Raw genomic sequence first — 26,834 nt, 5'->3', positions numbered from 1 at the left:
GGTCTGGCCGGGCCGGGGCAGGATGGCTGCCCCCCACACTCGGGGCGCCCACGCTGCCTCCTCCCGAATCCTCCCAGCCAGAAGCCCCACCAGTCAGTGGCCCCGCCAAACACGTCCCTGCCTGATGCCCAGGGGACGTCGGGGCCGAGGAGCCAGCTGTGGCCGAACCGGACAAAGGCCCCGGCCCCAACGTCAGCCACGCAAACCCACGCGGGCGTGAGGTCCTGAGGTGAGCCTGGGCAGTGTGGCCCCTGGTCCTGCTCACCTCCCAACCCATCCCGACCCCTCTTCTGGGGCTGAGAACCCCTCTCCCACAGCTGGGCAAAGTCCCAGGCACAACTGTCCCGATGGCTCTGGGACAGCTGGGCTCTGTGACCAGCGTTCGGACACAGGAGAGGACGAGCCTCTGTCCGGGAGTGGGCACAGCCTGTATCCTTCCAGTCCGGAAGCCCCATTCCAAGCCGTGGCTTCCGTGACCTCCCTTGACCTCTGACCCTGTGGCCCTGTGACCCCGGCTCTTCTGGGGTTACCCTGCAGCTCCCCATCTCTGCAGCCCCAGAAGACTCTGGTTCTTCTAGATGCGGCTCCGTGACCCCCAGCCCACACCTCCAGAGCCACCGACTGTCCCTCTCTAACCCTGGGAGGCCCCCCAGTGTCCCGTCTCTTTACTACGGAGCAGGCCCTACCTGGGTCTCCTGGACCCACTGCCATCTCTTCCAGGATGCCCTCCGTGACTGCTGCTCACAGTCCTACGCCCCCCTCAGCCCCGTGTGGGAGCCCAGCCGGCCCCCAGACAGGGCAGGGGTCTGCAGGGCCCAGACCTCCAGCGGGGACTAGCCAGAGGCCGGGGCGCACACTCGGAGGGGGAGGTGCGTGGGAGGTCGGGGAGGGTCATCCCCTAGGGAGGGCGGCCGTGGAAGACAGTGGACAGAGGGTGACTTCCAGGCTCCAGGACCAGTGGCTGCCAGACTGGATGGTTCCTTTCCCTCCAGAGAGACGGTTCCCAGTGCCCATCAAGGCCTTGTTGTGCTCCATCCCCTGAGGCCACATCTGTCCCTGTACTCCTCCCCCATCGGAAATAAACACTTGGTGCCAGGAGGAGCCGGCATGACCGCCAGATGACCCGTGGGGTGGGTGAGGGCTGCAGGCCAGGATGTGGGTGGCTCCCAGAGCACCCAGGTTCTAGACCCAGGCCGCAGTGAGATGTCCTCTCCAACCCCGTCCTCACTTAACCCTCGGGTGCCTTCGCCCTGAGGACCGGGCACTGTCCTGGGCTCTCAGGACCCACAGAGCCGCCCTTACGCACGGGCCATCTCTGATGGCATGTATCGGAGGCCAGCCAAGGGCCTGGGGAGCAAGGACCCCAGAGGGCTTCCTGGGGTGCCAGGACGTGCCCAGGCCCACAGGGCCCAGAGCGCCCCTCCCGCAGCCCTGCTAGGTGCCCACCCAGGGGCTGGACCTGCTCAGAGCTGTGGTCCCATCCCCTTGAAGTCACCCCGAGTCCCCAGGGAAAGGCAGGAGAGCCCACGTCGGGGGCATGGTCAGGCCCACGACCAAGGACCAGGGGCCTGGGCCACAGCGGGAGACTTGCTTTCCTCTGCTGGGGCCAGGAGGTCCTGGAGACGCCTGGGCCAGCCTGATGTGGCCAGGCCACAGAGGCAAGGAAACTTCCAGAATCGGGAGACTCCACGGGAGCCCTGGATGAGCCAGCCTCCGCACAAAACTGTCCTCTGGCTTTGGGGTCTTTGAGGAGAGGGATACCTGGGCTAGCTGGTGGTGACCCGGGAGGGCCCATCTGCCGATGCCCCCAGGGCGCATGGGGCACATGAGCCCGAAGACCTCTCACCCAGCCCTCAAACAAGTGAGGGGGTATGCTTTGACCCCCCCACACCCACTGCCTGGTTGGACTCTGGAGGCCGTCTGTCCGGGTCACCCTGACGCTGACTGTCACAGTTATGGAAGGCCGTGGGCTTACAGGAGCACTGAAGGGGGCAGGCTTCTCTCCCTCTGCCAGCCCTGGGTTCCTGCTGGCCCGAAGTGGCCTCAGGTTACCAGGAGGGGTCAGCCTCACCCAGGTTCCCGCATGGAGAGCCGCTCTTGGATCTAAGGAGGCCCCTGGACTCAGGGTGTTCCCGCACAAGGCCTTCTCTGCATTTCTGCCCAGACCGGGCAAGACACACCCCACTGGTCCCCCTGCGCCCATCCTGTCTCTGTCCCTGGCGGCCTTCTTTCTCGGGGCCCTGAAGGCTGGGCCGCTCTAGGAGCTGGGGCGGGGGAGGGGTATAGAACGTTCCTTGTACTTGGAGGTCTGAGCTGGCTGCCCCCACGGCACCTGCCCTCGTGCCATGCTGCAGACCCAGCACCCCACTCCCTCTGTGGGTCCCAGTGCCCCACCAGGTGCATAACCTTGCCGCCCCCCACTCTCTGCTCCAGGTCTGGCCGGTGTTGGCACCTGGCAATGGCCATCTTTCCCAATATGGCCCTGGAGATAGGGCTGATCCAAGATCCTGGGGAGGGGGTGGAGAAAAGGAGAAGGCCTTTGGGGATTTTCCAGAATATTCTGTCTAGCAGCTTCTTGTGACTCAGGGCGTCTTCCCTATTTAAGATCCTTGGGGATCCACCAGCCAGTCTCCTCAACACCTTCCATGCGAGGAGAATCTTGGGGTGGGGTAAGCCCCCCGCCCCCCAGGCTGAGAGGCACCTCCAGAGGGCAGGGGGCAGGGCCTGAGGGGGTAGGGTGGGGTCTAGAGGGGCCGCCTCTGCCCACCCACTCAGGGTTCCTTCAAGGCCCCTTCCCACAAGCTGGGGTCGGTGGGGGGGGGGGGCGGCTGATTGCCAAGTAGAAGGTGGGAGGGTCCACAAGGTCCCTATCGGAGGCCAGAGGACACTGTCAGCTGCAGGTCAGTGAGAAGCCACCAGCACTGGGACAGACTCGGCCCTGGAGAGCCAACCATCTGTGGGGGACACTGCTCGCCCCCCCCGGAGGATGAGCTCAAGGCTGGGCCTGGGCCCCGGGTTTGTGTCTGACCTGGCGGGCCAGAGGCAGGGGAGTGGCTTCAATGACCTCTCAAGGATGAGGCCCACTCCTGGCATCCCTGCCTTCCAGAGCGGCTCCACAGGCAGATGGCCGTCCTCCGCCTCGGCCCCAGGTCTCTGCTGGGCAGCTCAGCAGCGCCCGGCTGGGTCTCTGGCCACGGGGCCCCAGAAGTCCCTGCGTCCAGAGCCGTCTGCGTGCTGCCGAGGGCCTGACCTGAGGTCGGGGGCGGGGGGGGGGCTCCCAGGTCAGCCTCCGGGCATCTCTCCCCCGCCAGGTCCTGGCGTGGGGCTCCGGAGACACCTCCGTCTGTCCCGCAGGCTCAGAGGGGGACCCTGCCCTGGCGGGTCAGGAACATGCACCGTCAGCCACCCCGCCCGGCCCTCTGCGAGCCACAAAGCGACGCCTGGTTTGCCAGGCCGGGCGCGCCTGCTTTCAGTGGGTGCCAGGAGGGGCCTCACCAGCCCCGGCATCCAGCACGTTCGCACCCCATCCCCCGTCCCCACATCAGCTGAGCAGGGGCCCCCGGAGGGCAGAGACCGCCCAGCCCGGGGCAGCCTGCCACACAGGGCGCAGCTCAGAGCAGAGGGTGCGGGGGCAGTCCCGTGACCGCAGAGGCAGAGGCGGGGAGGGACCGAGGCGGGGCTCCTGGACGCCCCCGCCCGCCCCCCCAGGCCTCCATCATGCACCATCTGAGGGGGTGGGGGAGAAGGGGGCCGACATCTTACAAGCAGCTCAGTTCAGCAGGACCCTACCTGGACCCGGCAAAGGTGACTGAGCTCTCAGGGTGCCTCTTCCCCTACCGGCCGGACCCAGTGGCTGCGGGGCACCTACCTACTGAGCCCCAGAATTGTGCCCCAGGCACCCCTCCTCCCCCACATCTGCTCAGGGTCCCCTTCCAGAAGGACTGGGGAGAGGGCCCGGAGCAGGGGGGAGGGCCCAGGGCCCCGGCCTCAGCCCAGCTCTGCCCACAGGTGGACAGAAGCTCCCCATTTGCCACAGAGAGGTTCCCGGGAGCAGATCTGTCCCAAGAGCTGGGAGAGCCATACCCCCTAACTCCCATGAGTCCTGTGAGGTGGGAGCATCCCCACTCCCTCTGCACAGATAGGGAAACTGAGGCTCAGAGCCGCCAGCCAGCATCACCCCGTCCCTGCCGAACCAGGGTCACCCTGGTCCACATTGGCAGGGTCCTCAGGGCCGCAGCAGGAACGTGATGGTAGGGTGCAGGCTGGGAGACCAGTGTGCGTCGGGGTGCTCACTACGGGTGGGAGGTGCCGGGAGGGGCAGATGAGGACTTGGGGAAGGGGCTACGGACCCCCCACTGGCCAGCCCAGGGTGTCCGGCTCTGGCCGCTGGGCAGCCCTGTTACCGGAGCACTTGGGGGGCGGGAGTGGAGAAGGCAGGTGTCGGGAGCTCTGCTCTGGGGGCCAGGGACAGTGGGAAGGGGCTTGAGGGTCATTCCAGGAGCTGGGGGAGCCACTGGCAGAGGAGACTGGAGCCTCAGCATGTCGCCCAGGAGACGGAGGCAGCACCCGGGGGAGGGCTATGCAGGCCCCGGAGAGGGGAGGGTCTCCTCCGACCATGGGCTGGGCTGGGGGCATGAGGCTCGTGGCCCCTCCGGCTGCAGCCCCGGCCCCCATCTTGCCTGGGTGGTCACCCCCCTCTGGGTCCCAGAGCGTGAGCTCAGCATGCCGCCCGCCGGAGCAGCACGGGCAGCGGGGCCTCCCGAAGGGGCACACACGGCCCACCCCACACACAGATGTGCCTCCCTGGGTGGCGGCCTGTGCTGGCAGGGCAGGGTCCCCTTCCCCCTGGAGGGGCTCCGACGCCACGGGGGGTGGGCCCAGACAGCCGGTTCTCTGTCGTGCCCTTCCAGGTTTCTGGCAAGCAGGGCACCGGACACCCTTCTAGAAGTCTGCACCCCACCACACAGGGACCCGAGATGAGAGCAGCCAGCCCTGCCCGGACCCAGGGCCCCCCCCGCCCCCCGAGGTCAGGCCCTGTCCTCCACAATGTTCACGGAAAGCCACCTGGGCCACAGGGGGACCAAGGGGCAGTTCCTGCTCCTCTGGGCCTCTGTCCTCACCCACAAGCACGTCGTCCCCACCGGTAACGGCCACTGGGGGAGAAGGGGCGTGGGGGCTGCCTGGCCTTCTGCCCCCCACCAGGGAAATGGAGGAAGAGGGACTCAGTCCCTGGCACTGGGTCTGGGGGCCAGACACCCGGGGCCTCCAGGAGCCACTCTGTCCTCAGGAGGACCTTGTCCCACCACCAGGATCCGTGGGACACCCCCCTGGGGATCCAGCTGCAAGCGCCCCTCCTGGCAGGTTGGCCCAGATGACAGCTGTTGAGGCCCACATGTCCGGGGTCCTGCTGCCCTAGATCACCTCTCCCTCCACGCCCTTGGTCCGGCGTCCTGGGTCACCTTGCCGCCGTGCCGTGGGGCATGTGCTCACCGCTGACAGAGGTGCTCCTGTCCAGGGGTGGCCTGGCCTGGAAAGGGACCTCTAGCCCAGCCACTCAGAGAGCCGCGGGTCTCTCTAAGGCCAAAGGGCTGTCGGCCGACAAACGGACAGGAGACCTGGGGCCCACACGGGGTGCAACCGGTGTCCCCCAGGCCTTCCTGCCACCTTCCTCTTCCTGCCCCCGTCCCAGCCTGAAAGGAACTCCAAGATCTATTCCTGGGCCAGTGCAGGGTCCTGTGGGGTCCGCCCCCCAACGGCTGCCTGTTCTGATGGACTGTCATCCCAGAGCCTTCAGGACTGTGGCAAAGGACTGTGCCCTCCCGAGGTACAGGAGGCCAGGGTGGAAGGGTGGGAGTCGCAGGCCTGCCTCTGCCCCCTCCCCTGCACCGCTGCCTCCCTCCCCTGCACCGTTGCCCCCCTCCCCGGCACCTCCCCCCTCCTCCCCTGCACCCCCACCCCCTCCCCTGCACCGCTGCCAGTCACCCTCTTGGGCACCTCCTGTCTCTTGCCTCCTCACCCCTTCACGTTGGCCTCTGCCCACCCAGCTGCTCCCCCAGCTGCCGTGATGATGTAGCTCCACAGTACCCCCTAAATAAGCCCCAGCCTGTGCTCCCGCACTCCTGGGTCACGGGGGAGGGGGGACAAAGGGCGGCACACGCCGATCTCACATCCCTGGCCTCCATCAGGGCTGCAGGGCAAAGGTGCCGAGGGAAGAAGAGTCAGGCTCCGACCTGTGGTGTCCCGGGCCCTCCCCGCAGCCACTCGGCCCTTCCCACAGGACGGCCACACCTGTTTTCACCAGCAGTTTTGAGATCCCGGCCTCAGAAGGGGAGCCCAGTCCCACCAGGGCACGCGCGGCCACCTGCAGTCTAGCCAGGGCCAGGAAGCCCGGTGCCCTGACATCACCAGGACCCCTGGACCTGGTACCCACCCCCCTGCCCTCGCAAGGTGGGTGGCAGTGCCCATGCTGGTCCCATTTAGGGCGCTGACCTGACCCTGTGCCTCCCTTTGATCATTTCTGAACAGCCTCCGGGCCATTCCAAAGCCAGAGGCCAGGGCTGCCAAGAACCCAGCTTCTGGGCAGAAGCCCTGGGACAGGAGCCGGCACCCCCTGAATGGGCTGGGCCTGTGCCCAGAGATGACAGGCTCCTGTCCTCCACGGGCCACACCTATAGCCCCTCTGTGTCTGCACCCACACGGGAACTCTGCCCTGGTTCGTCTTCTCTCCCAGGGTCAGAGCCCAGGCTCCCCGCCTCCCTCAGGACACTCACACCCAACCCACTCATAGCTGGTCAGCGCTGTCGACCCCACTCGGCCCTGAGCTGAGACCCCGCCGGCCTGGGGTGACCTTGGGCTGGAGCAGAGGCAAGGCGACACGTGTGAGTTCTGGAAGCAGCCCTCTCTGTAAGGTGGGGGTGTCCCTGAGTCCTGTGCTGGCGGGGAGACACGTGGCCCTGAGCAGCCCTGGTCTCGGTGGGTGCCCTAGGTAGGTACTGCCCGGAGTCTCACGTGGTGCTGCTGGGCCACACTGGTGGGCGGGCCCCGCACGAAGGGGGGCCCAGGCTGAGAAGGGTACCCAGGGGACCACAGGCCAGAGCCCCGACAGCTGACCGTGGGGAAGCCGTGCCCCGCACACCTGGCCCTCCGGCCGCACTGAGGGGCAGACTGGGTTCCTTTACCTGGGCCCAAGTCTCCTGTCACCACCCAGCCCGCCAGGCCTTCCAGGACCAAACTCATACCGTATGAACAGTGTCCCCTCCCAGGGTCCCTGGACCTGGAGACAGAATGACGGTAGGACTTGTGAGAGGGGGTACCGGGCCCAGAAGTGGCCGGAGGCCCCGGGGCACGTGCCCCCACCCCCATCCAGGCTGCGGGGACTGGAGGGAGGACGAAGTTTGCAGGAGCCTCTGCCTGCAACCCCCCCAACCCCCGCCCCAAACTCAGCCCCAGGTGGCAGGGCCCAGGCGGGTCCTGGCCAGAGCCTCTTACATAAGCAGCCGTGTGGGGGGCAAGCCTGCAGCTGGGCTCCCGGCTCTGTCCTCCCCCAGCATCACGAGCCTGCAGTGGGCTGTCCCTGGGCTCTGGGTGGAGGCCAAGCCAGGCCCATAAATAGGGGTCCCTCCAGTGGCCTCTGCTCCTCCTGCCGGCTCCCTCACTCCACCCGCACTGCTGGCACCACCGGCCCGGGTGGCTATTCAGCTCCAGGACAATGGCCGCTCTGCACACGCTGTGGATGGGGCTGGTCCTGCTGGGAGTCCTGGGAGTCCTGCAGACGCGGGCCCAGGCCCAGGTCTCCCTGCAGCCCAACTTCCAACAGGACAAGGTGAGAGGCTCCCCTGCCCAGTCCCCAAGGCGGCACAGGGCGCTGCGAGGGGAGGGGGGCGCTCTGCAGGGGGCCGAGATGTCTTCCCGGGAAGAGGGGAGCTGAGCGAAGGAGGAGGCCGAGCGGGAGAACCACCCGCCTCCCTGGGCCCAAAGCAATTCGCCGACCAAGAGGACTGAGCCACGGAGGCCGACCTGTGTCCGTGAGCGCGCACACGGCACCTGCGGACACGCGGGCCGAGCGCGGGCGTGCGCCGTCCAAACACCGCCACCCCTCTCAGCTCACGACGCCCGGAGGAAAGCAGGCACACGTCCCACACCCGGGTCTCAGGACACATCGTGCGCGAGCGCGCCGACGGGGACGGCACGCGGGGAGGGCCACGGGAACCCGGGCGCGCTCAGTCGGTCCTCCCGCCCACGCGCCCCGCCCCGCCCCGCGCCCCTTCCCCGGGCGTCGCGGCCGCCCAACCCCTCCAGGGACGGCCGGGGCGCCCTCTGCCGCCCGCTCCCGCGACCGACGGAGCCCGGCCGAGCGGAGGGGACGGCGGGGGGCGTGACGGGCCTCTGGGGGCGGGGCCGGGGCGGGGCCCGGCTGGAGACCGGAGGGGAGGGGGAGGGGCAGGGGCGCCCCCACCCAGGTCGGTCCAGGAGGGTCCTGGCCGACCCGGGCGGGGTCCGTTCGCCGCAGTTCCTGGGGCGCTGGTTCACCTCGGGCCTCGCCTCCAACTCGAGCTGGTTCCGGGAGAAGAAGAACGCGCTGTCCATGTGCATATCAGTGGTGGCCCCCAGCGCGGAAGGAGGCCTCAACCTCACCACCACCTTCCTCAGGTGGGCGGGGCGGCGCGCGCTTCGGGGGGCCGAGAGCTCCCCGCCCCGCGGTCACGATCTAGGGACAGCCCCCGGCCTGACCCCTGACCCCTTCGGTGACCTGCCCACAGGAAAGACCAGTGTGAGACCCGGACCCTGCTGCTGCGGCCGGCGGAAACCCCAGGCTGCTACAGCTACACGAGTCCCCGTGAGTGGGGCCCCCCTGCTGGGGACCCCTGGGTCCAGCCCTGGGCAACCTGCAGGCGGTGGCTCTGGGCAACCCTCCTGCCCCAGCAGTACACGGAGTGGGCTGGTGGCCCCTTCGTCGGGGTCAGCTAGCCCAAGGCCTGGCCCGATCGACCCCAGGCTCCCGGGTGGGGGACCAGGAACCCTCTCTCTAGGACACCGGATCCTCTTTGGAGCCGACCGCGGGGCCCCTCCCTGCCCGCCCCCATGATGGAATTTCCCCCAGATCTTTGCTGCCGGCCTCTGCTCTGCTGGCCAGACAGAGCACACTGGGGTAGCCCCCCAGCCCCCCTCACACCTCTCCACAGTTCTGCAGAACCAGGGCCAGGCGCCTCTTCATTTCCCACCCCACCATCTACCCCCTTCCTTGGGGAGGCCTTCCCACTGGGAAGTCTCTCCCCAGTTCTGACCCGTTCTAGCCCAGAGGTTTGTGGCTGCACCATGAGCCCCTAATTTTCTGTCTGCTGACCCCCCAGGACTTCTGGTTTGAACGCACTGGACCCCCGCAGGGTTCAGGGGCTGTGCGGACAGGAGGCTGGGGGCTGGCTGCCTGTCCCGGTGGGGGAGGGGATCATCCCTGGCTCCCTCCCACAGCCAGCCCGGGCAGAAGCGGGCCAGAGGCTGGGGGACAGGGTCCCTGACTGGGATTCTCTCCTGGATTCCCAGACTGGGGCAGCACCCACGACGTGTGGGTGGTGGCGACGGACTATGAGGAGTACGCGCTTTTGTACACGGCGGGCACAAAAAGCCCGGGCCAGGACTTCCACATGGCCACTCTCTACAGTACGTACCCCGCGCCAGCGACCCGCGCTCTGGCCGGAGGCCCACCCGACCACAGATGGGGGTCTCAAGGGGCGGGTCCCTAAACTGCAGGGGTGGGGGCAGCAGAGACCTTCCCCGACTGAGGCCAGTGGCTTCTCCTTCCTGCCCCAGGCCGCACCCAGACCCCAAGGGCTGAGGTAAAGGAGAAATTCAGCACCTTTGCCAAGACCCGGGGCTTCACAGAGGATGCCATTGTCTTCTTGCCCGAGACCGGTGAGGGGGGCTGCTAATCTCATGGGAGGAGGATTAAGGTCAGATTTGAGGCAGGCAAGTCTCCTGATTCAAGGGAGGCTGAGGGGTGGAGTGCATCCGGTCAGACCGCCCACGGACCGGCACACTGTGGCCTCCAGAGTGGGGGCAGTCTGTCCTCACCCTGTGACCTTGGCCTGCAGCCCTGGGCGCAGCACAGGAAGATACTCCGTCTCCAGGAACAGCACCCCCCCCTCCCACCCGCCGGCCCAGTTTCACCAAGCAGCCTCGGTGTTCTAGGCCCCTGGGCGGCCCTCAGGACACAGGGGTCCCTAGCCTGGTGGGAAACGGGCCCCAGAAACAGAACCAGTGGGCTGGGATGCCTGTGGAGGGCAGCGGTGCTATGGGAACATGGCGGGGGGGGGGGGGGTAGGGGGGGCAGCCGCACTGGGCGGAGCGCCCACAGCCCCCCTGAGGCAGGCAGCCTGCTCTGGGCCCAGCTGGGGGCACGACCCCCTCTTTGTTTGGAGGAGGGGAGAGAGTGCTGAAGTGTGCCGGACTCAGCAGTTTTGGGGGGGCTCCACTGAGACCGCTCTCCAGGGCTGCAGGGAGGGGGCCAGGTGGGGAAGTGGCCCCAGGCCTGGGGTGCTGACCACGGCCCCGGGTTCTTTCTTGGCAGACAGGTGCATGGAGGAGCACACATAGGTGAGTGTGGTGGGCTGTGGGCTGGCTTCATACCTGCCATCGCCCATCCCACCACCCCAGGGTGGTCCCGGGGGCTGCCCGAGGCGGAGGGGCTTCCCCCGGGAATTCCGTGAGATTCCCGGGAGTAAAGAGGAACCTGGGGACCCTGGGGATGGGAGAGCTGGTGTTGCCCGCCCCACCCACGGGTGCCGCTCTCTCTGCCAGGCGACCCCAGCCCCCAGGACCTGGCCATCGCGCTCTGCTCTGCTCTTTCCTCCCGGATCCCCGAGCCCCCAGTCCTGGCTCCTCCCTGCCACCACCTCTGCCCCCTCAGACTTTATCCTGGCTCCGAGAATAAACTCCAGAAGCACGTCAACAATCCAGCTGTTGCCTGTGTTTCCTGCAGTCCTCGCCGCTCTGGGCCCTGGGCCTGGCTCCGGCCAGCTCCCTGGGGACTTGACCGCACGCACCCCCCTCACTTTGGGCCTCAGTCTCCCCTTCCTGTCTGTAAAATCTCGGACTCTGGGCAAGGACGCACTGGTGTTCGGTCCCGGTGGGCGGGCCCGGAGTCAGGACTGCTACGGAGAGGCGCCCTCACGTCCCCCACCCAGCGCAGGCTGGGCTCTGACCTCACCACGGCCCCTCCTGCTGGCCGGTTCTGGGTGGTGCCCTCTCATCTCCTACTCCCCAGGCAGGTGCCCTTGGCCCCCTCACCCCGAGCCCGGAGAGGCCTGAGGCCCAGGGGAGCTCTGTACCCGATGGGCTTTTGAAGGTGTGGGATTAGAACACGGGGTAGGGACCAGTGTTACCAGAGGACAGAGAGGAAGGTGGCTTCGGCACCCATGCCCCCCACCCTGGGCTGCCCCGGAGAGTGGGCGACCGCCGGACAACCTCACGTCCTCTCTGGCTACTGTAGTGCCTCCAGTCCCCCATTCTCCGGCCTGGGCGTTGAGAGTACATAGCCCTGCCCGTTCGCCAGGCCCCGGGCGCCACAGCCAGCGCTGGGCCCCGGAGCACGGTCTCCCTGCCCGGCCCTGCCCCCACCTCCTGCCGTCTGCCACCCCTCAGGCCCTGTCCGGAGCCCTCCTGGCAGGATCCCCTGCACCGCCCCCCACGGGCAAACCTCAGCCTGGCCCTACAGAGGCACCGAGGGCTGTGAGGCTCAGACGGGACGGGGAGCTTCTTGGCAGCCTTCCCGGAGGAGGGGACTGGGCGGGGGGTATGTGTGAGCAGAGAGCTGGGGGCAGACACCGCGGAAAGCCTGCCAGAACTTCTCCTCCCCCTGCATCCAAGTACCTGCTGCCTCCCCAGCAGGAAATGCCGCCGGGCATGGGCGGGGCAGCTGGGCACAACCCCATCGGAGCCTAGCTCAGTGGGCTTGGTCCCAGGCCAGCAGACAAGCCACGCCAGCGCACTTGGGGGTCATAAATGCCGGACAGGAGAAGCCACCCCAGGTCCCCTGCTGAGAACCGTCCTCCAAGATGCCACAGGCACTGCTCATCGGCTCCGTCTTTGTCCTGCTCAGGCTGTCCCTAGGCCAGGACCAGGTCCCGATCCAGGCCAACTTCGATGCCAGCCAGGTGGGCCCTGGCAGCCCCTCCTCCTCGCGATTTACCTGCTCTGCTTCTCCATCCCGGGGGTGCATGACCTGCAGGGAGGCTGGAGGGCCAGGGGAGCCCCTGGGGATCCTCCGGTCCCGGCTCAGCTCAAGTCAGGGGGACAGGGGAGACAGCCCCCTCCACCTGCCCCATCAGCTGGGCACGGGCTGGGCTGGGGAGGACAGCAGGCCTGCTCTGTGGCCTGTGCCCACCACGGCTCCCCAGAGCCTGGAACCGGGAGGAGTCGCAGCTGCCCGCCCCCCACCTGGGTGAGGGTTGATAAGGACGCAGGGCACCAGCTCTCCCCGCACCCTCCCTGCAGTTTCAGGGCACCTGGTACGTGGTCGGGGTGGCCTCAGACGACCAGGACTTCCTGAACTCCAAGGACGACACAAAGATGCCCGTGGTCTTGGTGACCCCCTTGGACAACGGTGACCTGGCCCTCAAGTTCGGGTACCCTACGTAAGTGACCCCACAAACCCCACCTCGGACTGGGCCTTAGACCTGGCCAGTGTGAGCCACTGAGAACACAGGTGTCCCTGGCACACTAGCGAGCTAGTCCCGGGCCCCTGGTGGGGTCAGGCTGCCGCAGCAGACGCCTCAGCCGTGGAGGAGCATCGTCCCCGGGGCGTGTGTGTATCTGAAGGGGAGACCCCACGTGTCCTGGCTGTAGGGCTCCCCCAAGTACTTCACGCCTGCTCCCTGTCCCCGAGAGGGCTGCCTCACCTCTAAGCAGCGCTGGGAGGGGGCACAGGGGTGCTGGGGTGGCCTGGGCCCCGGCCCACCCGACGTGGTCAGAGTCCCCAAGCGGTGGCCTTGGGGACGCCGTGGTTCCTCCTCCCCAGGCCCGATGGCGGGTGCCGGAAGATGCTCACGACCTTCACGAAGGGGGCTGCTGACGGGCAGTTCAGCGACGCGGGTGAGTCTGGGCAGGGGCGGGGGGGCTCCTGAGAGAGGCAGGGGGCGGGCCCCGGGCCGAGGCAGCTCAGCTGGCCCTTCCCCCTCAGCCATGGCGCAGACTGACATCCGGGTGGTGAGCACCGACTACAAGCACTTCGCCGTGCTCTACGTGGAGACCCAGAAGGCAGGCGTCAGGAGCGTCTGGCTGCAGCTCTACGGTGGGCGTCCTGGGGGGAGGGGCTCCCAGCACCCCCGTCCCCCCACTGGTCACCAGGCGCAGGCCGCTCCTCTGGGAGCCGTGTGCCCAAGGTCCGTCTGCACTGCCGCCCACGCACACATTCCAGCAAGTTCCAGGTCCATGGCAGGCGGGACCGCTGTGTCCCTGGGTCTCCTGGGGACCCCCGTGTCTGTGGTAGAGGGGTCCGGACCCCTCCCCCCACCCCCGTGCCTCCTCCCCTTGCCTCCCACCCCACCCCACCCCACCCCACCCCACCCCGCCTTCCACCACCCTCCTCCTCCCAACCCTGCCTTCTTCTGCTCACCAACCAACCCTCCCTGCCCTCAGCCCGCGCCCCGGAGCTGTTTCCTGAAGGTGCCCAGAAAATGCAGCAGCTGGCACCCCAAGTGGGCCTAAACCCCAGCCAGGGCGCCCTGCTGCCCCAGTCCGGTGAGTGCTGTCCCCGAGCCAGCTCAGGGCTGCAGGAGACTCAGACTGGGAGCATCACTCCCCCCAGGTGTGGGACAAGCACCAGACCTATCTGGGCCAGAAGAGGGCGGGCCAGTGCCCTGGCCAGTGGCCTCTCCGAAGGGGATTGCAGGCAGGGAGGCTTGGCTCCTCAGGGGCGGTTGGGGGCCTCCCCCGCTGGGGAAGGGGCCTCTGGCTGGTTCCTCAGACCCCACTCTCTCCCACAGACCAGTGTGCTGGCGCCTTCTCCTAGGTGAGTGCTCGTGCCGGCCTGGACGCCAGTCCCCACAGCATGCAGCGCCCGGTGCCCTGAGACCCATGGAGACCCCTCTTAGCCAGAAGGCTGAACTGTGGGGGCCCTCCTGCCGGGAGCAGGTGGCAGGGGGGTGGGTACCATAGAATCAAGGTGGGACAGCAGACAGCAGTGGGCAGGGACAGAGAGGCCCTGGGGCTGGGCCCAGGGAGGGCAGGAGGGGGCGAGAAGACGGCGCTCACCCCACTACACCTGCCCCCTTGTTTGCAGGAAAGAGTCCTCCCAGGAGTGCCCGTTGGGGGCCATGCTGTACGGGGCCTTCCCCCAGGAGCACACCGTTTCTGTCCGCCACCCATCCCCCGCACAATAAATACTCTCCTAAAGCCCATGGCTCTGCATTTCTTGACCCTCCACGGTGGTTTCCGGGCACAGGGTGGGACCCCTCGCTAGGCCGAGCAGAGCTCTGCAGGGCCGGGCAGGCGCTTGGCCTGGAAGGAGCCGAGGCTCTGCTCCAAGGGAGGCAAGCTCATCCAGACTGACCAGGGCATCGCAGGGGCCTTCCTGCCACTCGCTCCCCCTCCCCACACACCAGGGCACCAGCCTCAGCAGCCCAGCCCCGGGGCGGCCACCCAGAGCTCCCGCGGACACAGGGGACCTCCTGGGCCTTTGGGACCCTTCCTTCCACAGCACAGAGCAGGTATCTGGGCCGCTCCGTCCCGCACTTCCCCTGACCCAGAGCCAGAGGAAAGCGGGGTATGCACAAAACTCTGTCCTGGCATTGTGTCTGGGTAGGATAATATCGCTGCTCTTTTTTTTTTTTTTTTCAGTTTTTTATTTTGAGAGAGAGTGCAAGTGGGGGAGGGGCAGAGAGAGAGGGAGGGAGAGAGAGACAGAGAGAGAGAGTCCCAAACAGGCTCCACACTGTCAGCGCAGAGCCCATCTCGGCCCCGATCTCACATTTTGTGAGATCGTGACCTGAATCGAAACCAAGAGTCCGACGCTTAACCACCCGAGCCACCCAGGCGCCCCTGGCTGGACATTTTTAATTAAAAACACAGCCCTGTCCTGCCCAATTTGCTGCCTTGATTGGGGCCCTTCTGGGCTGGGAGGTCACCCTCTGGGGGCCCCAGACAGCCCCTCCACACCTGCACCCAACACCTGGGCACCTTGGCTGCCCCAACCCACATGCCAGCCTCTGGCCCACCTGTGGACACGGTCTTCCCCCCCCACCTACCCCCCGCCCCCAGCACAACACCAGTCTGGAAGTCCAGCCCTGGGGATGGGGAGGAGTGTGTGGGAAGGCCCAGAGAGCCAGCCCCCTCCCACATGTGTGACCTGTGAGCTCACCGTCCCACCCTCTTGACAGGCAAGGTGCTGTCTGCCCACCTAGGGAGGCGTCTGCTGAGAGATACGGTCTGAGCTCCAGGTGATAAATTAGCAGATGGAGGGGTTGATTTATCTGTTGTCACTCGCCTTCCATATGGACCCAGAGAAGAAGGACAAAGGTTGTCACGGCAGCAACAAGGGTTTAAGGTGGAGACGTGGGGATGCGCTCCCCTGGCAAGCGGTGTAGGAAGCCTGGCCACCAGGCTCCGGTGGTCCTGCCCTCCCCCGCTGTCCCCTCCACACCCCGCCCCAGGTCCCCTGGGAAGGGCCCGAGTGGGGAGATGCAGATTGCTCCCCCCGTGGCCTTATGGACACCTTTTCCAGGGAGGGCGGCCCTCTTCTGGGGTGGGGCAGCCCCATAGGACCCCTCAGGAACCCAGAAGGGCTGTGCCCCCGGCACCAACATATCCACTAGGGGCTCATGTCGTCCTGCACCACCCGCTCAGACCACACGGGGGCAGTCTCAGCCAGTTCCCCGCCCCGAAGCCACGGAATTGGTCCGCTGGATCAGCTCGTTCCCTGCTGGGCTCCCAACCGCCCCCAGGGGGTCCCATCGCCCCAACAGGAAAAGCCAAAGTCCTTAGCTGGCCAAGAAGGCCCTCCCTGGGGTGCCTGGGTGGCTCAGACGGTTGGGCATCCGCCTTTTGATTTCAGCTCAGGTCATGATCTCATGGTCCCTGAGTTAGAGTCCTGCATCAGGTTCTGTGCTGACAGCACGGAACCTGCTTGGGATTCTGTCTCCCTCTCTCTGTCTCTCCCCTGCTCACTCTCTCTCTCTCAAAATAAATAAAAGTTAAAAAAAATTTTTATTAACTTGAAAAAGAAAAAGGCCCTCCCGATCCGCCCACCTCTGACCCCATCCCCTCCCATCTTTGCTTCTGACCACCCTGAACATGCTGGCCCCACGCCTGCCGTAGAGCACAGCTGCCCCGGCCAGGAGCGCTCCTCTCCCAGCTCTCAGGCTTCAGCCCTGCATGCCCTGGGGTGAGAGGCCACCCTTTTCCCCCTGCCCCCCCCCCCACTCCCCCCAGTGTCCTTTCCCTTCCCCACCTATCTGGCACCCAGATATCCACACGTACCCACACCCACATTAAAGAAGATTGCTCCCTGCAGGAAGATGGGCTGGTGAGTTACATTTTCTAGACCCTTGTGTCTAAAATGAAAACAGATCTTTCGGTTTTCTTACCATGTTTTGAAGTCCTCGGCTCAGGTCTTGTATTGGTTTCCTGTGGCCGCTGTAGCCAATGATCACAATCTTGGTGGCTTAAAACGTAACATTTACCTCCTCACAGTTCTGGAGGCCCAAAGTCCAAAATCTGTGCCCCTGGGCGGAAATCACCGTGCTGTCAGGGCCGCGTTCCCTCCAGAGGCTTTAGTCTCCTCTTAGTGAAATCTTTCTCCGCCTCTCTCTAAGGACATCTATGACAGCATTTGGATAATCCAGGAAAATCTCCCCATCTCAAGATCCGTAACCACATCGGCAAAAAAACCCTCTTCCACACAAGCTGCCATTGACCGTTCCCAGTAACTTTGGGGGACTCCGTTGAGTGTGCCGCATTCTCCCTGGAAACATTCCCCCAGGCCCCCAGCACTGTGCCCAGAGGAAGGAATGTTTAAGGGGGTCCTGGGGGCTGGTGGCCCCACACTCCCATTGCCACACCTGACCCTCCTCCGGAGTCTTGGGTACACGGTAGACTTCAGCATCCCCTTCGGACACCGACATGTCGCGGAGTTCCTACAGCAAAGGAGTGGCCCCCAGGCTCTCTCCAAACCTGCTTCAGCCCAGCGACCTTGGGGAAGGGCGTGCCCACACCACCCATAGACAGGGGCACCTGTGAGCCCTACCCCCCCTCACCTCACCCCTGTCCACCTCCACTCTGAGCAACCCCTCCCCCCCCCTCCAGCCTCAGTCAGCTCTGCCCTGAGGGATTCTCAGCAGCCCTCTGCTACTCTCCCTGCACCCCCGCCTCCACCCATGCAGCCCTCAGCTGTTTCTCCTCCTCTGGCACTCAATGTGGGCCTTCTACAAATAAATCAGTTGTGCCCCTCCCCACTCCACCCCTGCTTAAGCCCTCCAGCAGCCCCCCCCCCCCCAGTCTGCATTCTCTCATTCACAATATCTACTGAATGCCGTGTTTAAGCCCTGAAGATGAGGCTAGTGAAACAGACGTGAAGTCTCCCCCCTCCTCGGACCTCTGGGGGAACCACCGTAAACAGGATGAAAAATGCATTAGTTCCCTCTTGCTGATAACAGATTCCCCCCCAGCTCCCTGGTTGGAAACGAGAAGCATGTCTTACCCCCCATTTCTGAGGGTCAGGAATCTGGTCCTGGGTGATCTCGGGCCTCTGGCACAAGAGTTCCCACAAGGCCGTGGTCAAGCCGCAGGCCAGGGCTGCGTTCTCCCCAGAAGGTTCGGCCGGGGGGGGTCTGCATGCCAGCCCTTCACTAGTTGTTGCCAGGCCTTGGTCCTGCGCCACGTGTGGTGGTGAGCGAGTCCAGGAGAAAGAACGGGCAGCCCATCGCTCCAGCCTCCTGGCCAGGGGCAACTTACTCGACCGGACCTCGATGGGGCAGAGACACAGGAGGCCGGCCCGGTTGGGGCCGTCTCTCACAGTCTGCTGCCACAGGAAGTGGCCAGAGGTACTTTATCTAGTGACAGGGCTGGAAAGCAAGTACACAAAACAGGAGAGAGGACTGGAGGTAGTGGGCAGGCCGCGACACCGTGTCAGGTGACTGAGGAAGACTGACAAGCTGGCACTTCCCTGAAGCCCCAAAGGAAGCATGTGAGTCTGAGGGGACCAAGGGGACGGTAAGGGAGGGTCACCGAGGCTGTCACCCAGGGGACCGTAAGGGAGGGTCAGGCTGGGCCGTGGGAGGCACAGGGGAGGGGAGTGAGGGGCAGGACAACATCAGCAGCGCGGCCTACAGGCCCAGCCTCAGCCCTCCCCACGACTGCCCTGTGGTCACCCTGACCCTCTGGCGAGGCCTTGAGCAGAACCGTTCTGTGCCTTCCTCTGGCGTCTGCAGTGGCTGCCCCTCTGCCTGGGATCCCCCATCCTGGCGCGTCACCATCGTCCCTCGATTCCCCGGGGTCACAGCTCCGACCGCACGTGGACTACCCGAGAGTTTCACGTTTCGTTTATTATCTGTCCAATCCATTAGATCTCACAAGCTCCAGGCGACCAGAGACCTTGTCTGTTAAGCAAAGTGCTCAAGGCTAGGACAAGGGAAGGCACAAAGGAGGGGATGGATGGATGAGTGCCGGCAGCCTCCTGCGCTGGCCGCCACACTTTATTCACGGTCGTATTCCGACCTGCCGCGGTTCGGCGTTAGGAAAGTTTGCGCGTCTAAAGACCACGTGAGATAGTATCTCGGGAAGAGCGACAGCAGGTGCGGAAGGCAGGACGAGGCCGCTGGGACCAGCAGGGGGCGAAGCGGCGGGGGAGGGAACCCCGGACTCCGCGCGCGGAAGGCGCGCAGGCCTCCGCGCGGACGCGGGAACCGCACCCGGAACAGGCCCGCCCGGGGGACCCCGCCCTCCGGAGACCGAGCCCCGCCCCTCCAGCCCGCCCCCAGGCCCCGCCGCCGGCGCGAAGGGCCTGGGTCTTCGGGGCGGGACCTAAGCCCCGCCCCCGGCTCCGGAGCCGTCCTCCCGCGCAGGCGCCCTGGGGCCCGCAGCCTCCCGGGTGGTGTCCCTGCCGTGGCCGCGGTGCTATGGTGCCGCCGCCGCCTCTGTCGCCGCCTCTCTGCACGCTGCCGCCGGGGCCCGGGCCCCCGCGCTTCGTGTGCTATTGCGAGGGGGAGGGAAGCGAGGACGGAGGCCGCGGCGGCTTCAACCTCTAGTAAGTGGCTGGCGAGGAGCGCGGGTCTCTGGGGGCGCCGACAGTTCTGCGGGCCGTTCCGCCTGACAGCCCCTCCCCCCACAGTGTGACGGACGCCGCGGAACTCTGGAGCACCTGCTTCACGGCGGACAGCCTGGAGGCCCTCGTGGGTATCGGGGCTCCCGGGCAGGCCTGGAAGCCCCCGGCACTCCGTACCTGCAGTGCGGACCACCTCTGGGATCGCAGGGGGCGGTCTGGGATCCCGCGGTAGGGGTGGGTTGGGGGGGGGGGTCTGGACACCCTTCCCCCAGCTTTGTAACTGTAGCCCTAAGATTGGCCCGGGGTCCTGGGTGGCCCTCCGTCAGGCAGCTTTGGGGTGGCTCCAGAGTCTTGGGCAGCTGGTGACCAGCCCCTGTGCCCTGCAGAAAGCCCGTTTGGGCCTGAGTGCGGCTGAGGAGATCACCCCCCGGTTCAGGTGAGTCGCTGAGCGGGGAAGGAAGGGTGGGTGTGGAGCTGGGGGTCTGGACACCGCACTCAGCACACCTCCTTTCCTAGGGCAGCCTGTGAGCAGCAAGCTGTGACTTTCGCCCTGCGGGAGGATGGAGCATCCCTAACCCTTTCCGGGGGGCCCTGGGCCCTGGATTTTGAGCTCTCCAAGGTGCCGGGCCCAGAGGCAGCCTCCAGGTTGCAGGCACTGACACTGGGTCTGGCAGAGCAAGTGTGCAACTTGAAGAGGCAGCTGGCAGGTGGGGTGGGGAGCAGGTACCCCGAATCTTCACTAGGGTCCCCCTGCTCGTGCCTCCATTCCTGGCTTTCTTCCCCAGGCCTGCAGGTGACAGCCACCAGCCCCAAAAAGAGCCCTTGTCTGGCAGGGCCTCAGTTCTTCTTACCAGGTAAGGCCTGTCACCTGGGACTTCGGTGGGGGCTGTGCTCCTCCTCCCTCTGTGACTCCCCTTCCCCAGAACAAGAGTCGGGCCCCAAAGACAGCATGTGCACGGAGAGGGGGCTGTGGCTCTGGAATTCTACCGACTCAGGAAGCCCCGTCCCGTCCCGTTGCCCTCAGACCCGGACCCTCAGAGAGGTGGCCCTGGACTTGGGGTCAGGAGGCGGTGTCCAGGAGAGTCCCTCATCAACCCTGGCTTCAAGAGGTACTCACCCCCTGCCCCTCCCTCCTGTGCCCCTGGCCCAGCCCTGGACCCCTGCCCTTCCCTCCGTAAAACCATAGTGTCTCTTCCTCTTCTCTCCCAGTAAGAAACCAGCCAGCGGTGTAGACTTTGACAGCCCCTGAAGGCGCAGCACCAAGTGTGACCCTGCCAGGAGTCTGCTCATGCGGTGGGGACAGCGCCTGAGACCCCACAGCCCGTCCTGCTGCCAGAGGGGAACAAACCTGCTTCTTGGACCCCTTCCCCATTAAATAAATGGCTTCCTCAGGTGGAGGAAACGGCCATGCTCTGGCTCCTGGGGTCTGGCCGGGGGAGAGGGATCAGGGGTCTCCCTGGGCCTGTGATCTGGCTCGGGCCGCAGTGTGTAAGCAGATGGGCCAGCTTCCGCACCGCCTCGGGGGTGGGGGTGGGGGGAGCACCACTCTCTACAGGCTCACCCAGCTGCCCCTGCCCGGTTCACGGCGGAGCGGAGAGGGACTGGAAGGCAGGTCAGGGCTCCTCAAGGTTGGAACTCTGTTGCCGGCCCCTCCACCCCACACACTTCACTCTTCCAGACCTCACCTAACAGGCACAGCCACCAGTGTCCCACACCACAGGTCATGTGGAAGCTGGAGGGTGGTGGCCTGCCGCCTGGGGCTGGGCTGAGGAATGTGGGCCGGCCCCACCCACCGACCTGAGCCTCTAGGTGCCCAGTCTGGGCTCTGGTCCCCACCCTCCTTGGCCATCCTGCAGCCCCACCCTGGCCTGACTGGTTTGGGAGCCCAATCTAGTCCCCACCCCACCCCCGACAGGGTTAGTGGAGCAGAGCCACCCACTGGGTTCTCTGCCCATCATTCCAGGCTGTCCTGGGGACGGAGTGTTCCATGGTGGGGGTTTTGGGGGTGGCAGAAGTCAAGGGCCCTCTGGTCCCTCGGATGTCAGGGCATGCTTGCTGGGGCAGAGATGCGTTTATGGGGCTGTAGAAGAGGGGGCAGGGGGTGGCGGTAGAGCGGGCGGCGGCTAGCGGGGGCGCACCGCCGTCCGGTAAGCCGCTAGGATCTCCGCGCTGTGTGGACACGTGTACTTGAACTCCTTCACCTGCAGCGCGCTGTCCAGGTAGCGGCGGACGCCGCGCAGCTCGGCGGGTATGGGCGCCCCGCGGAAGTGCGCGCACACCGTCTGTGGGGGAGGGGCGTGGCGCGGTCAGGGCCTTGTGGGGGGCGCCCCCCGCGCTCCGCGCCCCGGCCCGGCACTCACGTCCACGATGTGCAACTTGGGCAGCAGCCTACAGTCAGCCAGCGTGAGCTGGTCGCCGTCCAGGAAGCGGCGGCGCGACTCGCCAAGCTGCGGTTCCCGCACCAGCTCGTGCTCCAGCGGCGCGCGCAGGTAGCTGTCCAGCCTGGTGAGGGCGCGCAGCAGCAGCTGGTACAGGGCTGGGGGGGGGGGGGGGGTGGCGCGGTGAGGCCCGGCCTGGGCCAGCTCCCCCCACCCTCGCCGCGCTCCTGACCCTCCTCACCATCGTCCTGCGTGGGCACTGGGTTCTTGATGAACGCGGAGAACCTGTGAAAGACGTCGTTGCCCGCCGTGGCGGACTCCCGGTAGCGGGGCGCCAGGCTGGGGAATCTGCGGGGAAGCAGGGGATCTGTGGTCAGACCCTTGAGCCAGGCCCTCTTCCCTGCGGGGACCCTCAGCATCCTTCCCGGGCTCTGTCCTGGGAGCACCCTCCCTGGGCGCCCCATCATGGCCCCTCCTGCCAGGCCGGGCCCTCACTCGGGGGGCCCCAGCGTCTCCTCCAGGAACTCCTCGATCTGCAGTGTATCTGTTTTGGTGTCGCCATCGTGGAGAAGGATGGGCAGCTGCGAGCCGGGAGCGAAGTCCTTAAGCACATCCGGGGACCTGTGGGCATGAGGCAGGTGGGGAGGCTGCTGGTCAGAAGGGCCAGGGACCAGGCAGCGGTCCCGTGGGGGGGCAAGGGGCTCACCTGCGGATGTCCACGGTGGTGAGGGTGAAGGGCACGCCCTTGAGGAGCAGGACCATGAAGAGCCGCTGACAGGAAGGGCAGTGTCCCACGCTCTCACCATCCTCGCTTGCCTGGGGCGCATGGAGTAGAGGGTGCCAGGGAAGAGGGCAGACCTAAGAATCCCGCCAAAGGGGACCCTGCCTCCCAGGGCCAAGAGCCTGGAATGATCCCGGGCTCCAGCTTGGTTGGGTATGACCTCGACACGTGAGAGCCCTTGGCGTGGTCCCTGGGAGCTGGGGAGGGGCACAGGGACATGGGGCTGGGACCCTAGCTCTGGAGCCTGGCCCCTTGACCCTTATCCTCAGAGCCTGGGCAGAGGCCAGGCTGCTGGTCTCCAGGCCCCACAGGCGGGTCACAGGGTGGGGTGGGCCGAGTGAGCTGTTTTCTGAGTGATTCACCCTGCCGGACTGGACACTGGGTGCCAGCACACTCATTGTCCCACCTCCCACAGTGGGGAGGAGGCCAGGGCCTCGCAGCCCTGCACAGGGACGCCAGATCTGGGCAGTGATGTGACCGTCCACGGGGCTGCCTGGCCCAGCCCCCGCCTGCCTCACTGACCTCAAGCTCCACGTAGGCCTTGGCCTCCAGCTGCCTGATTGTCGCGTCCCCACCGAGGGGCTTTTCCCCCAGGAGGGCTGGGCTGGGTCCAGGAGCCAGGGCTGGGAGTCAGCACCCCACGCCCTTGGGGACAGCTCACCGGGCCCTTCCCCGGTCCTGCTCCCTCTTTGCTCAGCCTCTGCAGGGCTGCCCGAGCCCACCACAGAGGAAAGGACACAGATGCTGCCTTGGAGACCCACCGCCCACCCTAGAGAGCCCCGGAGCCCCGCACAGCACACTCCTCCCCAGACCTCCCTCCCAGCCCAGCGGCACCTTAACAAACAGCTGGAGCTTAGCCGTCTCTGCCATGGCGAGGAGCTGTGGTGGCCGAGGCAGGGTGGGGATCTGGAGAGCCCTTTAAGGCTCCCGGGGTGCCCCGCCCTCCCGGGCCCAGGGCCCGCCCTGACAAGCCACCTACGCAGGTCAGGTGGACGGGGCTGTCGGGGCTGTCTGTCGGGGCACCGTGTCCAAGCATGAGGGTGTGACTGTGGGGGCACTGCGTGCTCGGGGCTGGCGGGGCTGGGGACCTGAGCACCCCAGGGTGGCTGTGGGATGGGGGCGCAGAATGGTGGATGTGGAGGCGGGGAGAGAAGGGTGCCAGCCTGGGGAGAAGGCAGCTCTAGACCGGGACCTGCCACCGACCCCCCCGCCCTGCAGTGCACACCCCGTTACCTGTCGGGGGTCCCCAGCCCGGAAAGCCGGGGGGTGGGGAGGAGCAATGAACAGCCTGGCCCCAGCCTCAGTTTCCCTAGCTGCCTACCAGGGCGCTACCAGAGCGTTAAGCCTCCTCCTTGGAAGGGACGCCCGGGACACCACTGTGCTCCGTCTGGCAGAGCCCCGCCCCCAGGCCCGCCCACATTCCAGAACCGCTGCCCGCCTGCTCAGGTAGCTCTTCTCCGCCAACCCTGCACCCTTGCTCTTCGCAATCGGTTCCACGCAGGCTTCTTTCCTTCGCAACCTTTAAAAAGAAGCACCAGGAGAAGGTGGGAAGCCGCAACCTCCTGACCTGTGCTGCCGCCCGCCCCGCCCTTGGCCGGAACAAAAAGACTAGGGGACGTTGTGCATACAGCAACCCCCCCACCACCCGACCTGCACCGCCCCCGTCAGGGTGGCCGGCGCCCCCATGGCCTCCTCCCCCAGGGCCTCCAGCCGGCCGGCCCCTTCTGGGACCCCACGCCGTCCAGGACCCCCGGACGCAGCCCGGGTGCGGGCCTGACGCTGGGGCTGGGCCCTGGCTCCCCGCCGGGGCTGGGCTTCCAGTCCGAGCACCGGTGTTTCAGCTGCTCCTCTGCGTGGTGGGGGTGGGGGCAGGGCTGGGCCCGCTCACTTCCTGCCTCGATGCCGCACAAAGGCCCCCCACACCTGCACCCGTTCGCCAGATGTCCCATGCGGATTTCCGCGCCTGTGAAAATACCCTCACACGTCCGTAGGACAAACGGTGAGCTGGACGAAGGACCCGGTGGTGCAGAAACAAGGAAACGCACGCACCCCAGCGGGAAGTGGGGGGAGGCGTGAAACTTCACGCTGCTGTGAAGAAGCACACATCGGCGGCTGCGGTGAGCAGAAACGCGGTAACCACGTTCTCGGTGTCGCTCCGGATGCCCTGTCAGCCGGCAAAACGGGGCATCAGCCCACAGGTGTCCTGGTACACACGAGGGACGTGTAGACAGATCCGGGCCGTCCCCCTGATGCTAGCCCCCTTTCCGTGGGAGAGTCCTGGTTTGCTCACAGGAGAGGACAGAGGGGGGGCCCGGAGGTTTGGTGGTTTTACGCTGAACTGGCCCCGGGTCACGGTGGCACTCCTAGCCCCCAGCACCTCAGAATGTGACCTGACTAGGAGACAGACTTTTTGCAGAGATCATCAAAGTAAAATAAGGTCATCAGGGGGGGTCCTACCGCAATACGACTGTCCTTGTACACGGGGGAGATTTGGACACAGACCCACATGGACGGGGCGCCACACGAACGAAGGTGGAGGCAGAGGGCAGGGCCGTGCATCTCCAAGCCTAGGAACACGGAGCCTTGCCGGAAAACCACCGGCAGCTGGGGGGCGACTCCGGGGAGCTGGGGCCAGACCCTCGCCCACAGCCGCAGAAGGAGCCAGCCCTGCCCGCACGGTGATCTTGGACTTCCGGCCTCCAGACTGTGGGGGGATAGATCTCTGTGGCTTCCAGTGGTGATTCACGGCTCTAGCAAAGACCAGTGAGAGAAGAGCCCCGCAAACTGAAAAGCACTACATAGCAGTCACTGCGAGTCTGTGCCCTGAGCTTTCGGAAAAAGCCACGAGGATGTCCTCCGACTTTTGAATTTTCTACCATGATTTCCTAGTAAATGTTTTTAAATAAATGAGACCAGAAGCTCACGGTCACCAGCCCTAACTGACCCATGACCTACTGGGCGTTGAATAAACCTCCCTGACAGTGCCCCGGCCACATCCACAGAGCAGCCCCTGGAGGGGCCCGGGGGCCTGCTGTCCTTGTCTTTTCACGTCCTTCTCTTCCTTCCTGGGGACAGTTCTCGGCCCACAGTCCCAGGACGTGACACATTAGAAACATTTCTCTCCTGAGCCCTGTCTGTGGGCCCTTCCTGGTGACATTTTAACAGACTTGTCGGGGACACTATGGGGGGGGGAGGACTGGGGGGCACTGGGATCTGAGCAGGAGCTCTGCCCCCTGAGAGAGCCAAGGAGCAGTGGGCACAGCCAGAGTCCAGATGGGGGTTCCAAAACCCATTTCCCCCCAAAGAAACGGGGCTCCTTGGAAAATTGCTGAATCCAGACATGGGTCAGGGAGGTATTAAGCAGGCCTGGAAATTGTAACAGAAAAGAAGTGCTCCAAAAAATGTCCAGGGCAAGTCAAAAGGACACAGAAGCCACCACGAAGGAGTTCCCACCGGCCACATCTGGGGCAGTTTGAGCATAACAAAGATGGCAGAATTGTACACTTATAAATGGCTAAGACAGTAAATACTATGTACATTGAAAATATTAGTGGGGCACCTGGGTGGCTCAGTCGGTTGAGTGTCCGACTCTTGAGTTTGGCTCTAGTCATGACGTTCGAGCTCCGTTGTCGGGCTCTGTGCTCACAGCCTGGAGCCTGCTTGGGAGTCTCTCTCTCCCTCTCTCTCTCCTTCTGTCCCTCTCCTGTGTGACTCTGTCTTTCAAAATAAGTGAACTCGAAAAAATTTAGAGGATAGCAATGATGGTAACATGGTGATTTTTAAAAAAGCCGTGAATCCACAATGATATGTTTCTAAAAGTGGAAATCTTTAAGCAAAATGCCAGCTAATAAATGCAGAAAAGATGAACTCGTTAGAAACCTGACATTTTGCAGCCACTCCCTGGGGTAAAAAGTTTTGGGAGACAAGCTGTTCCCATGGCCCTCCGTCCTCCCGCGGAAACTTCTGTGTCCCTTCCAGCCCCCTAGAAGGGGTCTCCGATTGGAGACTGCCCACGGCCAAGCTTGAGCGGTGCGGGCTCTGGGATCCTTCCTTGTGGCCCCACTGTCTCCAGGCTCCACTGCTACCGAGCCCTGCAGTCCCTGGGAGTCCCCACACTGCCCCCAACCTTTACACATGCTCCACCGGGACGCCGGTCTCAGCCCAGAGACCACCTCCTCCTGAGAGCCCTCCCACATCCTGGGTGAGAGGGACACAGCCCAGCGCACACTGCCCATGGGCCCTGAGTGGGCACGGGGCCCAGGGTCTAGGCCTCAGGGAGCACAGGCCCGAAGGGTGGGCAACCGTGGCTCAGAGCAGCCCATTCAGGACCTGCCTCCGGGCAGGCAGTCTGGGCTATGTAGGCGGGGCAGGGGAGAGGGGTGATGGACAGCCCCCGCCTCAGTCTCCCCATCTGTAACAACAG

At 65.5% G+C, this 26,834-nt stretch overlaps 4 protein-coding genes across 5 annotated transcripts; 3 read left to right on the top strand and 1 right to left on the bottom strand.

Annotated features, from left to right (window-relative positions):
- The first annotated feature begins 7,623 nt into the window (after positions 1–7,623).
- On the top strand, positions 7,624–10,948 carry PTGDS (prostaglandin D2 synthase). The gene is made up of 7 exons (XM_027050939.2): positions 7,624–7,822; positions 8,510–8,649; positions 8,760–8,836; positions 9,541–9,657; positions 9,808–9,909; positions 10,565–10,590; positions 10,795–10,948. Exons 1-6 carry the CDS (start codon positions 7,709–7,711, stop codon positions 10,588–10,590), a joined length of 576 nt encoding a protein of 191 aa, XP_026906740.1. The 5' UTR covers positions 7,624–7,708; the 3' UTR covers positions 10,795–10,948.
- A 150-nt stretch (positions 10,949–11,098) lies between these two features.
- LCNL1 (lipocalin like 1) lies at positions 11,099–14,388 on the top strand. Its single transcript, XM_027050940.2, has 7 exons — positions 11,099–12,149; positions 12,490–12,629; positions 13,013–13,086; positions 13,175–13,285; positions 13,633–13,734; positions 13,980–14,005; positions 14,276–14,388. The coding sequence occupies exons 1-6, from the start codon at positions 12,051–12,053 to the stop codon at positions 14,003–14,005; spliced, it is 552 nt and encodes a 183-aa protein (XP_026906741.1). The 5' UTR covers positions 11,099–12,050; the 3' UTR covers positions 14,276–14,388.
- A 4,277-nt stretch (positions 14,389–18,665) lies between these two features.
- CLIC3 (chloride intracellular channel 3) lies at positions 18,666–23,361 on the bottom strand. Of its 2 annotated transcripts, none has more exons than XM_027050942.2 (6): positions 23,246–23,361; positions 22,337–22,446; positions 22,126–22,251; positions 21,872–21,978; positions 21,613–21,788; positions 18,666–21,534 (listed from the first exon to the last, which is right to left on the bottom strand). In XM_027050942.2, the coding sequence occupies exons 1-6, from the start codon at positions 23,279–23,281 to the stop codon at positions 21,376–21,378; spliced, it is 714 nt and encodes a 237-aa protein (XP_026906743.1). In that variant the 5' UTR covers positions 23,282–23,361; the 3' UTR covers positions 18,666–21,375. The 2 variants fall into 2 exon arrangements, with proteins under 2 accessions (XP_026906743.1, XP_026906744.1); XM_027050943.2 differs by having other exon boundaries at positions 21,613–21,754.
- On the top strand, positions 19,011–20,658 carry PAXX (PAXX non-homologous end joining factor). Its single transcript, XM_027050945.2, has 7 exons — positions 19,011–19,234; positions 19,319–19,379; positions 19,639–19,688; positions 19,769–19,959; positions 20,038–20,106; positions 20,277–20,361; positions 20,462–20,658. Exons 1-7 carry the CDS (start codon positions 19,107–19,109, stop codon positions 20,499–20,501), a joined length of 624 nt encoding a protein of 207 aa, XP_026906746.1. The 5' UTR covers positions 19,011–19,106; the 3' UTR covers positions 20,502–20,658.
- Positions 23,362–26,834: the final 3,473 nt, after the last annotated feature.

The sequence above is a fragment of the Acinonyx jubatus genome, chromosome D4 (assembly GCF_027475565.1).
Source record: "Acinonyx jubatus isolate Ajub_Pintada_27869175 chromosome D4, VMU_Ajub_asm_v1.0, whole genome shotgun sequence".
Taxonomy (NCBI): Eukaryota; Metazoa; Chordata; class Mammalia; order Carnivora; family Felidae; genus Acinonyx; species Acinonyx jubatus.
Note: the sequence above shows the minus strand (reverse complement) of the source record. Positions and strands in the feature narration are given on the sequence as shown.